This window comes from Pelodiscus sinensis, chromosome 1, assembly GCF_049634645.1.
Source record: "Pelodiscus sinensis isolate JC-2024 chromosome 1, ASM4963464v1, whole genome shotgun sequence".
Lineage (NCBI taxonomy): Eukaryota > Metazoa > Chordata > Testudines > Trionychidae > Pelodiscus > Pelodiscus sinensis.
The window spans coordinates 293,410,729-293,426,426 of record NC_134711.1 but is presented as its reverse complement, the minus strand read 5'-3'; the positions used below and the strand labels follow the sequence as shown (position 1 = coordinate 293,426,426).

Genomic DNA, 15,698 nt, shown 5'->3' with positions numbered 1-15,698 from the left:
ATGGATACTGGTTACTGCTTTCTGTCTGGAGACATAAAAAAATTATTTGGAAATAGTTGGTCTCATTTAAATGGAATGATACAGTTTTTAGTCATTTTAATAGCATTACTGACATTAATTCTGTAAAGCTGAAATTCTGTAAGGAATATTGTAATAATAGTAATCTTGCCCTTCAGGAGTTAACATGTAAGACTATCCTATGACAATAGAGGGCAGACTTTGATAACTAGGAGTCTGTATGCAGTATTTATAGAGTAGATCAAACCTCTGTATCACAAACACTGTAACTTTCTCTAAATTCACTATTGGACGAAGCAAACTCCACCTGAGAGCAATCAAAGCAAACTCTTTTTAACACTCTCTCCACTGCCTTTTGTATAATTTTGTTTTACTCTACGCATGAAAAGAAGATAAAAAATAACTTTTACTTCTAGTGTGGGTTGTCAGCTTCTAGTGTGGGATGTGGGTTCTGCATCTTTGACAATACAGAAAATGCTAACATTAGAGGACTGTTTGTGCACAGGCAGAGCTATTATTTGATGATGATAAACATCAAAGACTTAATACCACATTGAAATTGATAATATAATTTCTTGGGAGATCAGTACTAGAAAGATCAAATACCAAATCTACTTCATTATATTTTTCATCACAATTTATTCTTAATTTGATGAAAAATATAGTAAATCCATACAGTTAATAAACTGTCTATTGAAATGCTATCTGTATTTTGAACATATTTTTAAATCTAATTCCGCAAAAAATTGATTTTTCTCAATTTGTCCTGCAGCCAATGAGATTATCACTCTTGACAAACCAGAGATAAATAAGTGGTGTTATAATATATTTAAAATGAGGTAGAATTTCATCTGAATTAGTGAGAAGATGGGATGTCCTTTCAAAGGTGTGTACTCTGATTTAGTGAAACACCACAGCAAACATTACACTATGTTTAAAACAGGCTGATAAACCTTGAAAAAGGTTCAAGAGACACTGTCAGGTTTAATATTTCCTTACCTATGTTAACTTTTGATTATCAAAAGCGGATTTTTAAAATGACTGCACCTTTTTGTTCGTTGTTTTTTTTGTTTTGTTTTGTATAAGATGAACAGTGAAAAATCTAGTCAATTTTGCTTTGTTTATAATGGCTTCTAATCTATTTTCACATTCTGGCTTCAATGTCTATTAAAGAAATCTGTACATATTAGTTGCAAACATTGTTGAGAGAAGTTTGTTCATTTTAAAAACTTGTTTCTATTCAAATTAATGAGAACATTTGTATCGGACCAACACTATTCAAATCCTACATAAAAACCTACATAAAGGTCAGATTTAAATGGATAACTCTCCTTTAGCAAATCAACATATGTTGGTGAAGGAGGGTATTTCTTTATATTGCATTCCACCACTACCCAATTCCAAAACTCTTGTTTAAAAATAGAAAATAGAAAACTTTACTCAAGGGCCCTATGGGTTACTTCCATCACTTTGTACACTACCAATCTCTGTCCTTCTACATATGGCCATGTCACTGCTGCATTTTTTAATCAGAGGGGCATCCTTGAATGTGGGAGACATTTGTGTCAGTTCTTCATCTTTCATTAAAGATAGGAAAGCAGACATTTAAAAGAAAATGTAGCGTATAGTGACTTATATAATTATGGAATTAATAAAATGTAACTTTTGGAGTTGCCTGTCTCTTCTTACTTAAGTTCTCATTATAGCTCCTATCATAACCAGTTACTAGCAGCTTGCTGTTTCTATCCCTATAAGAAAATGTTGCAGGCGTAAGGTATAGTAATTATAACAGAATCGTGGAGATGCCTTTAACAAGAGCTATATTCATATTTTACTAAACTGAATAGAGTTGCTAGCTCAAAAGTTACCCATCTCAGCATGTAAAGGTGTGTCACCTTACTGATGTCCATCATCTCAAATTGCTAAAATAACTTCAATTGTGTCTATATCAATTATACAAATAGCAAGTTCTTTTATTTTAAGTGTTCTTTGGCTGTTGCCAGTTAGTCTTCCAAACTCAATGATCCATGTAGAAAACAATAACTTCTTTTATTACTGTTTTGTTGGTATAGAGATTAACTAATTTCAAATAGTTTTTAATAAAATACACCAGTTCTATAACACTTATTTCCTACATCCTATCCATTTTGAATTGCTTCTAACACTGTTTTAGATGTATTTTAGATGCATTCCTATTTTCATGAGACAGAAGTTTAGCAGATGACAAAGTTGATGAATGAAAGGCCATGTCCCATTATTAAAAATCCAAAGAGAAACTAATTTCTCTGCAAGTTTCTACTCCTTGTAGTTACTATTTAAAAACAAACTTACAAACACAAGTGGCAGAAAGTGTTTAAGATTTTATTCCTCCACCACCACAAACACTCAGCTCTAAAGAGTGAAACTGGATATAACTTAATGTGTTTTGCCTACAGATATTTATCAGTTTTCTTTCTGGTGCAAAGAAACGTGACGCTGACAAGCAGATTTCTAACACAGTTCGCACTCTAATTATTGTAACAAAAACAGAGCCATATATCTCTCAAATGACAGCTCTGCCCTGTGCCTGGTTTCTCAGCGCCTTGGGGCACTTTTTCTCTTAACCTCCTCCGGTTTTCCACCTCCACCTTCTTCCCTCCCTCTTTCTCTCCATTAATTTGTGTCTGTCTTGCCAATTACAGATAATTCGGGTCCCCCTTTTTAGCCGTAGAAAGAATCTCTCGCCCTCTCCTTAATTCTTGGATTTATGAACTCAGTTCCCCGAGCAATTCCCAATGTTGGTCTCCTCTGCTCAAGGAAGCATTTTGCAGAAGCGGCGGTAGCCTGGAGTAGTTTCATTCATTGGAAGTGGGAATAACTCCGCGTTAAGGATGAATGTTAAGGCAATTTCCCCTCTCCCCTTGCCTTGCTTGAGGATTTAGGTAGGAGGAAAGATTCCCCTCGTTGCGGGGCACTGCGCGGACAGGGTGTATTACAACCCAACTTTCCCCTTGGGGCAGGGGGAGACTCCCCCTTGAGAGAGAGATGATCGGGCAGGACATGTTAACACGCTGGGAGCTGCCTTTCCTAGAGACTCTGCACCCTCGTCTGCTTTACACCGACCCTGCGCTTGCAGGACGCTGTTCCCCTGCTGCGAATGGCACGATGGAAAGCAGCGTCCGGGCGCCCCCCATTTGTTGCTATCTCCCCCTGGGGTGTGGGGAGGGCTTCGCTGCTTTTCCCGCGACTTCCCCAAACAACCTGTTGCAACTTGCGTTTTTCTTTTCTCACTTGACTCGGATGATTGGCACCCCTTGTTGGCCAATCCCCGCCGCCGGCCGCGCTCCTTCAGGTGGTTATTGGACAGTATGGGGGGAGGCGGGATTTCTCAGCGTTCCCTTGCCGGGGCGATCTGGGGGGAGTTTATAACTCAGCCTGTTCGCCCGGCAGCTGAGCGCGCTGCTGCGGCTCGGGCCGGGGGTTGCTGACAGGATTCGCTTGGCTCGTGCTCTGCAAGCGGGGAACATGCACCGGGGCCGCCCCCCGCACGGACACGCACGGACTTTGCTGCTGCTGTTGCTGCTGCTGGCTGGCGGGATCCGGGCGCTGCAGCCGGGCAGCCCCGCGTTTTCCGACCCCTCGGCGCTGGGACCCCCGGAAGGCGCCTCCATCGTGGTGGCCAACCGCGGGCTGCGGGTTCCCTTCGGCCGCTCCGCGTGGCTGGACCCGCTGCGCGACCTGGTGCTGCAGGTGCAACCGGGAGACCGCTGCCACCTGCGCGTCTTGGACGAGGACCCGCTGTGGCTGCGCCCGGGCCGCCTGAGCCCGCCGCGCTTCCCTTGCGACTTCGGCCCCGGGGAGGTGACGTACTGGCACCTGGGCTCCCGCAGCCCTGCCCGGGACCGGGTCCGCCTGCAGCTGCGCTACGACTCGCCCAGCCGCGCCGTGGTGCTGCCCCTGGTGCTGGAGGTGGAGGTGCTCTTCGCCCAGCTGGAGATCGTCACCCGCAACCTGCCCCTCACCGTGGAGAGCCTGCTAGGCACCAGCAACGCGCTGGACGGCCGCAGCCTGGCCTTCGCCTTCCAGCCGGGCAGCCCGCGCTGCAGGGTGGGCGCGCTGCCGGGGCTGGGCGGGCTGCCCCGCTACGGGGAGCTGCTCAGCCCACCGGCCCTGAGCTGGCATCCGTCGGCCGCCGGCGCCCCGGCGCCCTCTGCCTGGTGGGAGTGCGAGGAGTTCCTGCGGCTGGGGCTGCGCTACCGGCACACGGCGGCCGGCCGCTCCCCGAACCGGGACCTGCTGCCCATGGTGGTGGAGCTGCGAGAGGCCGGCGGCGCGCTGCTGAAGCGGGAGCATTTCCAGGTGCTGGTGCGGATCCGGGCGGGCGCCGAGAACACGCCGCCCCGGCCCAGCTTCGTGGCCATGCTGATGATGGAGGTGGACCAGTTCGTGCTCACCGCCCTCACCCCGGACATGCTGGCGGCCGAGGACGCCGAGTCCGCCCCGGACCTGCTGCTCTTCAACATCACCTCCCCCTTCGGGCCGGGCCAAGGCCACGTGGTCAGCACCGACGACCGCAGCCTGCCCATCGCCTCTTTCAGCCAGCGGGACTTGCGGGAGCTGCGGGTCGCCTACCAGCCGCCGGCGGAGGACTCGGCCCGGGAGCGCCTCTTCGAGCTGGAGCTGGAGGTGCTGGACCCCGAAGGTGCGGCCTCTGAGCCCTTCGCCTTCATGATCGTGGTGAAACCCATGAACACCCTGGCGCCTGTGGTGACCCGCAACACCGGTCTGGTGCTCTACGAAGGGCAGTCGCGGCCACTCTCCAGCCCAGGCCCCAGCCCCAGCCTGCTCATCAGCGACGAGGACGACCTGGAGCAGGTGCGGGTCAGCGTGGTGGCAGGACTGCGGCATGGCTACCTGGCCCTGTTGGAGGAGCCCCAGACCGGGGAGCTCCAGCCTCGCAAGCACTTCACGGTGGCTGAGCTGGTGGCCGGACGAGTCATCTACCAGCACGATGGCAGCGAGTTTCCGCTCAGCGACAACCTGGTGCTGCGACTAGAAGATGGCGGTGCCCGGCACCGTGTTGAATTCCTCTTCCCCATAACCCTGGTGCCCACTGATGACCAGCCACCCCTGCTTAATGCCAACACAGGGCTGTCATTGGCCGAGGGTGAGACAGCCCTCATTCCTGCTCATGCTCTCAGCGCCACTGACATCGATTCGGACGATGCTACACTGCGCTATGTGCTGGAGTCTGGCCCTGCTGCAGGGCAGCTGCTGCTCCGTCAGGTCCAGCCACCGATGAGCTGGGAGGGTGAAGATGGAGGCTCCCTCTGGGGGAGGGTGCTGGACTTATCTGGGGACCCCCCAATCTATGAGAGACTGGTGAGTGAGTGGCTGCAGCAGGACATTGTGGAAGGGCGGCTTTTCTACCGGCACCTTGGACCCCACAGCTCTGGCCCCAGGGTGTTGCTGGACCAGTTTGTCTTTAGAGTCCAGGATGACAATGACCCACCCAATCGCTCCGGGCCACAAAGCTTTGTAATCCGGATGCATCCAGTGGACCGCCTGGCCCCAGTGCTGCATGGTGGTAGCAGCTTGCACCTGGTGGTGGCTGAACAGCAGGTGACCCCTCTGCGGAGGAAGCACCTGCGCTACACAGATCAGGACTCTGGGGACAGGGAGATCCTCTACACCATCACCCAACCCCCCACTGACACAGACTCTAACTACCCCGCAGGGATCAAGGGTACCCGCCTGGGATCCCTGGTACTGAGTGATGACCACTCAGTGGAGGTGATGCACTTCACCCAGGCCCAGATTAATCACCACAAGATCTCCTACCGGCCCCCACAGCAGGAGCTGGGGGTGGCTCCCCGCCTGGCCCAGTTCCAGTATCGTGTGGAGGATGCAGCTGGAAATGCTGCCCAAGGCACCTTCACCATCTACCTGCAGCCAATAGACAACCAGCCGCCTGAGATCACCAACAGTGGCTTCACTGTGCATGAGGGGGGCAGCCATGCACTCAATCTGGTGGAGCTGGATGCCAGTGACACAGACACTGAGCCCACTCACCTCCAATTCACGCTGACCCAGGCTCCCCATCATGGACAGTTGCAGCTTTCTGGGCATAGCCTGGCCATGGGAGCAGCCTTTGGCTTGGAGGATATTAAACATGGCAGAGTGGTCTATGTGCACAGCGGTGCTGAGTCTCACAGTGATGCTTGCAGCCTGGATGTGACTGATGGGGTCCATGTGGTGCCCATTACACTGAAGGTGACAGTGCACCCTGTAGATGATGAGGTGCCCACTTTACGGCTGCCTGCAGGGACACTCGGCTCTTACTTGGACGTGTTGGAGAATAGTGCAGCTGAGATCACCACTAACGTCATCCAGGGCACAGATGAGGATACAGATGACCTGATGCTGACTTTCATTGTGGAGGATCCTCCTCAACATGGGGATATCCTGGTTCAGGGCATGCCTGCGGAGAGGTTTTCCCAGAGAGACCTGCTGGATGGGGCTGTGGTATATGCTCACACGGGTGGTGAAATAGGGCTGCTGCCCAAAGAAGATACCTTTAACCTCACTCTGTCTGACCTGTCTGAAGAGTGGAGTGTTGGGGGTAATGTCGTTCAGGGAGTTTCAGTTCTGGTGACCATCCTTCCTGTGGACAGTCAAGCCCCAGAGGTTTTGGTGGGGGAACACTTTATGGTAATAGAGGGTGAGAAAAGGGTCATTACACATGCCCACTTAAAGGCTGAAGATGTGGATACACCCACTGATGATATTCTGTGCACTATAGTTGCTCAACCCACCTCTGGTTATGTAGAGAATATCTCTCCAGCCCCCGGGTCTGAAAAATCCAGAGCAGGTACAGCTATAAGTGCCTTCACTTTGAAAGACCTCAGGCAAGGGCACATTTATTACGTTCAAAGCATTCATAAAGGAGTGGAGCCTGTTGAAGACAGGTTCACTTTCCGCTGCTCTGATGGTATTAACTTTTCAGAAAGGCACTTCTTCCCTATCATCATTATTCCAACTAATGATGAAGAGCCTGAAATCTTCATGCGAGAGTTTGTAGTGATGGAAGGCATGAGCTTGGTTATTGATACTCCCATCCTCAATGCAGCAGATGGGGACATCCCCTCTGATCAACTGACCTTCACTATAACTAAGTTTCCCAAGCATGGCCACATTGTGAACCAGTTGATCAATGGGACAGTCTTAGTGGAGAGCTTCACCCTGGATCAGATAATGGAGAGCTCCAGTATTATCTATGAACATGATGATTCTGAAACAAGGGAAGACAGCTTTGTGGTGAAACTCACAGATGGTAAATATGCTGTAGAGAAACCTGTGCTCATCATGATTATTCCTGTAGATGATGAGACACCCAGAATGGCCATCAATGATGGGCTGGAAATTGAAATAGGGGAGACTAAAATCATCCACAACAAAATACTAAAGGCTACTGATCTAGATTCCGAAGACAAAACTTTGACTTACATTATAAGATATGGGCCAGGACAAGGCCTCTTACAAAGAATAAAGCTTTCAGGTGGTGTTGAGAATATCACACTGGGAATGAACTTTACCCAAGATGAAGTGGATAGAAACTTAATTCAGTATGTGCATTTTGGCCAAGAAGGTATTCGGGATCTTATCAAATTTGATGTGACAGATGGGATAAATCCTCTCATTGACCGATACTTTTATGTGACCATAGGTAGCATTGATATTGTCTTCCCAGACGTAATCAGCAAAGGGGTCTCTTTGAGGGAAGGAGGAAAAGTTACACTTACCACTGATTTACTGAGCACCAGTGACTTGAATAGCCCAGATGAGAACTTGGTTTTCAGTATTACCAGGGCTCCGGTTCGTGGCCATCTCGAATGCACGGATCAGTCTGGGGTACCCATCACAACCTTCACTCAGCTCCAATTGGCAGGCAATAAAATCTACTACATTCACACCTCGGAAGATGAGGTGAAAATGGACAGCTTTGAATTTGCAGTGACTGATGGCTATAACCCAGTGTTTCGCACTTTCCGAATTTCCATTAGTGATGTGGATAATAAAAAGCCAGTGGTCACAATCCATAACCTGGTGGTGAGTGAAAGTGAAAATAAACTAATAACCCCCTTTGAACTGACTGTGGAAGACAGAGACACCCCTGATATGTTGCTAAAATTTATTATCACCCAAGTTCCAGTTCATGGTCAACTCCTGTTCAATAACTCCAGGTCAGTCACATCTTTTACCAAATTAGATCTCAACGAAAATCTTATAAGCTACAAACATGATGGTACAGAGTCAGCTGAAGACAGCTTCTCTTTCATTGTTACAGATGGGACCCATACTGATTTCTATCTTTTCCCTGACACTGTGTTTGAAACAAAGAAACCCCAAATAATGAACATTCGGATAATGGCTGTGGACAATAGCGTGCCCCAAATTGTAGTGAACAAAGGTGCCCCTTCTCTCCGTGTTTTGGCCACGGGCCACTTGGGTTTCATGATTACCAACAAAGTGTTCAAAGTGGAAGATAGGGACAGCTTGCACGTTACCCTCAAGATCAGGATTACAGAGGCTCCTCGCCATGGCTTCCTTATCCACCTGGGAAAAGGCAATCATAGTATCACTCAGTTCACACAAGGTATTTCTGTGTTTGGTACTCTCTCTCTTTAGTGCACTGGAAACATGCATGCAGGAATGAAGCATATTGAATTCTGAAATACTTGATTCCAGAAAGAGGCTGTTTATGGAATTGAGGGCCTGTTCTTTTTTTTTTATATATGTATTTGTAATCTTGTCCAGGGTCCAGAAAACAGCAACCAATTGTAATTGGTAGTATACAAATAGAATGAGGGTGCATGGGTGAAGTGATAACCCAGGATATTAGAAAGTCAGGTTAGGTGGGACAATATCTTTCATTGAGCCAAGTTTTGGTAGCGAAAGAAACAAGCTTTCAAGCTACACAGCTAAAGAGCTCTCTCTCTTCCTAACAGAACTTGGCTCAGTAAAAGAGAATATAGGTGAGAGTATCTCTCTAGTAGCTATCCTGGTACCAGGATAAACAGCACTGCAGACAAAAACAGAATAAGACAGTCCTTGCCCTGAAAATTTTACAATTTAAAGAATTCTGAATTCTGTATTCATTCTGAGTATACCTTACTCAAAGTCTTAGTCTAGCTACTCAGTATGAGTACAGGATACATGATTGATCCATAAAACATTAGAAACTTGTAACTTTTTTCATATCATTTTCCTTAGAAAAATACTAATGGAGCAGTAAACTATTGTTAACTATCATATGTAAGGCACTAGTCACATACTGCCTAGGTTAAACTTGACATAGTTTAACTTCATCCCCAAGTCCAGGGAATAAAATATCTCATGACCCCCTTATTGCTTATTTGCACAAACTTTAAATCATAAGATCTCTCTGGTAAACTAAGAGGTAAGAGTTAATATAAATGTTTTAAAGTGATGTCAGTGCTGCTTGGTTTTCTTAAACTGTAGTAGATAGCATAATTAGGATGGAAATGACCATATGCTTCATGTGCTGAAATAAAGCCTTAAAACAAGGCTGTGGAATAACCTTCAGTCAAAAAGAACGAACTGTCTATTCACTGGGAAACTACCAGTATTATGTTATTAGTTTAATTGGCTAAGTAAAAATGAAATGGTGCTTCTTGGAGCCTTAATTGGTGTAAGTTTGTTTGCTCAAGTTGCAAATCCAGCAAATAGGCCTCACAAATCTTATAGTGTTCTACTGAATGCTAAAGGTATCCCAAGTCTGGCAGTGATAGGCAAATCTTAACAAAAGGCCCAAAATATTGCAGGAAATTCAAGCTGCCTAAATGGTGTTAGCGAGGATAGCCGAGGTATAAAGAAACATTTCCAAAGATGATGTGTTAGGACCTTTTGAATTGGTATCAGTGAGAAGTACAGAGGAGTAGGTAATATGCACTTTACTTCATGTGTATTTCTAAGAGCAAGCAGCATTTCAGATAAGCAAAGAGGTTCATTTGTGGGAATACTGACAGCTTGTTACTGCCTGCCACTTGTGTGGCCCACCCATCTCATTTAATAGCTACGTAGCCCTCTGCCTTCTGCACTCTGCATAACAGAAGAATGGAGCATGGTGGAGGAAGACATAGGATATATAAGAGACCAAGGAATTAAATTTTGCATGCTGTACTGCTCAGGGTGTATAACCATGGTGCCATATGATTAATTGCTGAATTCCAATTTAAACAGCTGCTGCTATCAGGGAGTTCAGGAGTTTCTTCCCTCCGTATTTCTCTGCAACAGACACATACTCTCCGGTATCTGCACTTGGCCTTTTCTGCCTCCAAAATTCCACAGTTGCTACTACCTGCTGTCTCCAACAACAGTCCTGATGGTGGTAGTGCTAGTGTAGTTCAGGCTTCAATCAGGCATCAGTATTTTTAAGTGCACTGTATCTATCTCTGTTCATAGCTGGTTTATACGGCTTGTTTGCTAAAATGTCAGTGGTCTCCCAAAAGCTTGCTTGCAGTAGTGCTACTGCCGGTGGACCCTGGCAAGAAAAAAAAAGCCTAGTGCAGATCGGGTCACATACACGTGTCAGACTGTCATAGCTGGGAAAGCATGTGATTCTAAGAGCAGAGAGGAGGGAGGCAAATCTGGGAGGTGCCTTCAGGTGTTGGAGGAAAGAACGTGGGAGAAAGAGGTATGGGATGGGGAAGGTAGCAGTTTGGGGAAGAAAAGGAGCAGCTCCATAGCAGGGCAGTGAAGAAAACTCTGGGCAGAAAAAGGCATTGGGAAAGACGTGGGAGGAATGCCTGGTCAGGGGCAGCAGTCTTGCAAAATTGGAAGGCCTAATCAAGTGGAGAAGGGTGACATCAGCCTTGCTGGGGAGAGGGAACGGGGAAAAGCTCCACTTATAGAGAGGTGCAGGAGTAGGGAAAAACAAAGAGGTAGCAGCTATGTGCTTTTTTCTATGGAAGAAAGAACATTGATGCTTCCTTTCACTGCTGGTGTCCCCTTCACATGCAGGGTCTGTGGACAGCAGTATCAGTGCTAGGGAGCTATGACTTCTTGGCTAGACTTAGAAAGCTTAAGTTTCAGCAGGCAGCGAGAGAAGCTTATTCAGACCTATAGAGTGAGAAGCATGGACAGAATTCTGGGTCTGATTCAGTGATGCCCTGACCCTGGTGTAGCCCTTTATATCAGCGTGAAGTGAGTAAAACACTACCAGATCCTGAATGGTAGCCTTTTACACCCTTATTAACGCTCATGCAGCACTGTGATAAGTGCTCATTCAATATGCAAGGCAACTGGCTCTCTTTCTTTCTGTTGGAGCTCTCCCATCTGTGAGTACAGGTTTTTTTTAGCCTGTCACAAGTCATTTTTCACAGAGATAGTTTCCTGTTACTGACTCCATGAGTCTCCTTCTGCCATCTATCTCATTTTTTTTAATCTTCTATCTTTTCCCTTTTTAAGGACCCCATCTTGCAACACACAGAGAACCTCCTGTGAGGAGCTGAATGCCCTCAATGTTCATGAATGTCACTGGTTGCTGATAGAACTCAGCCTGTTGCAGGAGGTATGCAGTGCCTTGAAGGCATTGGTTTCAACCTCTCTCCTGTCCCCACCCCAAAAAGGGTCATTTTATTGCCATGAGGCCTCGCCTTAGAAGTTTAGCTACTGGATTGTGAACCAAAGGGGGGGGGGACACTACTGCCCATGGTTTTTTCACCATCCCTAAGATGTGCCTCCATAGATGTATGAGTGAACAAACTGATCTCATAGAAGGAGAGAAGTTCTCTGATTTGAGAGCTACTGTGGTTTAACAGCAGCTGCCCCAGTGGGAAAGAATTTTAGCCACACAATAACTTTTTGTTTTATATTTGGGAAGGCTGTTATTTCAATAGCTGCTAATATTTTACTAAATGGTAGAAAGAAAGTCACCCAAATATTTCAGATAAATCGCAGACTCCAGTTACAAACTCCAGAGTAGTAATTGGACACACCAGCTACTGAAGGAGTTTGCACTGACAGTTGATGATCCACTTCGCGTTTTTTCCCTGTTATATGGCTTCTTTTGTTCAAGTACAGAATGTAGGTTGGTTTGGGTTACTAAACGAAGTTGAATATTTTTGTTAGTTACATTAGCTAGCATCTTGCTCACATGAGTAGTCAGTGAACTAGGTATGTTAAAATGCGTTTATTCTGGTAAATGTGTACCTACTGAAATGTTCAGAAGGTACATGTTTACACGTGGGGGTGTGGAAGGCGGCTCCATAGTAGCTGGCTCCTGCCTACCCTCCCATGCTGCTGCCTTTGTTTTAGTTCCCAAAAGAAGCCCAAATACCATGTAATATTTGAAAAATTATTTAAAAAATCCTACTTTCTATTACTCTAGTTGTTTCAACTTCAAAGAGTCACATTTTGTTGCTTTATTTATATGTCAGATTCAGCAGTGCCGGGGGAGGGAGAAAGATGTGTTGTAACTGTGAAGGTTAACTGATAAGCCCACCGTTTACACTATCACATCCCTATGGTAAGCGTCATTGGTCCATGTCGCGTTTACAAATAATAATTAGTCACAGGTAAATTAAAAGTTAGTAGAGTTGAGCCCCATGGTAATAAGTTCCAATAATGAGAAAGCATAGAGTATTGTTTCTCGCTCTCCCTCATACACTTACAAATATTAATGTAGTATAAAAAGAGAAAAAAGGGCAGCAAGATAGGATAAAAAGTTGCCAAAACAAGCCCAACTATCATGTTTGAAAATGTATTTAAAAAGCCCTACTTTCTATTACTCAAGTTGTTTCAACTTCAACTTGCTTTATTCTTTTCTCTCTTGCTTTCACATAGCTTGCTCTAGGCTTGCAAGGATTTTAAAAGTGGACAGTATATGAAAACAAAAAAAAACCCTTCCTCGGGCAGTAATTTCAAACCCTCTCTTCATTCTACTGAGGACAAAAATATTTACTCAGAAAATTGCTTATGCATAATCGCACAATACTGATCTCTGCAAGTCTGGGCTGGAATTTGTTCATAGAAGATATTTATTAAGATTAGATAATTGACTACGAACAGGGGAACAATGTTAACAGACTGCCAGGTCTTAAACTGTATGTAGCTTTTAATTAGCTATATTTTTCAAGGTATTGAATGTGCATAGTACTATATAAGCGTTAAGTATTATTTTTGGCACCTGCTCAATCCAGTGTGGTTAGCTTTGATTATTAAGACCATGATCTGCAGCTTCCGGGCATGCCAGTGAGTAGAAGCACAAGGAGCCCATCATGGAAAAATAGTGCACAATCTGCTGGGGCACATGATACCCCAGAGTGGGCAGAGGACTGCAGATCTGTTGCCTGATCTCTAAATCTAATGTACCTGCCAGCAGATCTGTCATTCTACATGAGGTATAGTGAATGGGTTGCAATCAGGATTCTTAATCAGAATTCCTTCCTGAACTCCCTTTGATGTGGTGTTGCTCTACACCTTTTGATATTGAGACAAATGCATTTGAAAGCATTATGTATATATGTAATAGTGTGTGATATTATAAAGTAGACATACAGACAAATCTGTTTGGCATAATTTCCAATCAAATTTCCAATCTTGTGTGTCTAACAGATTTATAGAGGGGCAGCCATGTTAATTTGTAACTTTCAAAACAACAAGTAGCCATGTGGCACCTTAGAGACTAACAAAAATATATATAGTACCATGAGCTTTTGTGGGCAAAACCCACTCAAGCTCATGATACCATCTACATTTTTTGTTAGTCTCTAAGGTGCTGCAGAATTATTTGTTGCTTTTTAAGCTTTGCCAAAGAGAATACTATAGGATTGCAGAACAGGACACAATTCCAGAAATTGTTTAGCTGAGGTTGTAGTCACAAAGGAATGCATGACTTCTTGCAGTGATGTGAATAACTTAGTTGGAGTTGAAAAGTCTCAGAGGGTAGCAATGTTAATCTGTAACTTTAAAAATGAATGTCCTGCAGCACTTTAGAGACTCACAAAAATACATATAGCCTCATGAGCTTTTCTGTCAGATATTAGAAATCGTAACACACATAAACCTGTAGGGGAACATTTTTACCTGCCTGAGCACTCATTAAGGTATTTAAAAGTAGCCATTTTTCTGCAATGGAATTTCAAAATCTAGCTACTGAGAGAGAGTGCAGAATTGACCTTTATATATAAATCTGACACTGTTTCCTTTGGTCTGAATAAAGACTTGAACTGGATGGCCCATCATAAACAAGCTTTCCTTATATTCAATGCCTCATTGACATCAAAAGCTAAGTATGGGACATTAGTCTGTTTAGCACTGGCACTACAGTTGACTGGTACTCCCCCCTTCTTTTTTTTTGTTATAAATGCTGAGAGTCCCCCTTTTTTTCTCCACTCAAGCTCATCTGAAGAAGTGGGTTTTGCCTATGAAAGCTCATGATACTGTATATATTTTTGTTAGTCTGTAAGAGTATGTCTACACTACCCTCCTAGTTCGAACTAGGAGGGTAATATAGGCATACCACACTTGCAAATGAAGCCCGGGATTTGAATTTCCCGGGCTTCATTTGCATAAGCGGGGAGCCGCCATTTTTAAAACCCCGCTGGTTCGAACCCCATGCAGCGCGGCTACACGGGGCACGAACTAGGTAGTTCGAACTAGGCTTCCTAGTTCGAACTACTGCTACTCCTCGTGGAATGAGGAGTAACGGTAGTTCGAATTAGGAAGCCTAGTTCGAACTACCTAGTTCGTGCCCCGTGTAGCCGCGCTGCATGGGGTTCGAACCAGCGGGGTTTTAAAAATGGCGGCTCCCCGCTTATGCAAATGAAGCCCGGAAAATTCAAATCCCGGGCTTCATTTGCAAGTGCGGTATGCCTACATTACCCCGCTGGTTCGAACTAGCGGGGTAGTGTAGACATACCCTAAGGTGGCACATGACTATTCGTTGTTTTTAACTGGAGTTGACATAGCTTAGGCTGACTTACTGTTCCTTCGTGATAGAGATGTAGCCGTGTTAGTCTGGTGTAGCTTCAATAAAAAACAGGACTATGTAGCACTTTAAAGTCTAACAAGATGGTTTATTAGGTGATGAGCTTTCGTGGGCCAGACCCACTTCCTCAGATCAAATAGTGGAAGAAAATTGGCACTGGGACTGACCCACAAAAGCTCATCACCTAATAAACCATCTTGTTAGACTTTAAAGTGCTACATAGTCCTGTTTTTTATTACTGTTCCTTCACTGTGTTGCATTGAAGGGAGATATTCTTCTCATTCCGTTGGAATACCAGTCAACCAGAAAGTACTCTGCAGTAGAGTTAGTGGGTCTTCGCTAGACCTACTAAATTGACCCTTGCTTCAACGATCACAGTAGTGCCGATCAACAGTAAGTGTAGATATAGCCTACGAAAGTGCTAATGCAGCCAAATGAGCTGTGGAAAGTGAATGTAAGTTAGCTCACATAACTCTAATATGTATTTAACAAGCTGAAAGACTCAATAGATGCTTTATTTAAATATAAAATTTTGGTAAATGTTATTGTTTTAGGAGCTATCCTGCAAATCTTTATGGGGTGTTTGGCTTTATGCATATTCATTCCATTCACTTTATTACAACTACTTGTACATGTAAAGTTAAGTACTTGTGTAAGTGTTTGTAGGATCAGAGGGTTTGGGGTTTTT

The 15,698-nt window shown here is 45.2% G+C and overlaps 1 protein-coding gene across 2 annotated transcripts in view; it reads left to right on the top strand.

Moving 5' to 3' along the window:
- Positions 1–3,439: 3,439 nt before the first annotated feature.
- FREM2 (FRAS1 related extracellular matrix 2) overlaps positions 3,440–15,698 on the top strand; it is a 182,338-nt gene continuing 170,079 nt past the window's right edge. For both annotated transcript variants that reach the window (XR_012900698.1, XM_025185589.2), the window contains exon 1: positions 3,440–8,653. Coding sequence is in view for 1 of the 2 variants with exons in the window: in XM_025185589.2 (XP_025041374.2) it covers positions 3,523–8,653 (5,131 nt within the window). In the remaining variant the exon portion in view is untranslated. The remainder of the gene's footprint in view (positions 8,654–15,698) is intronic.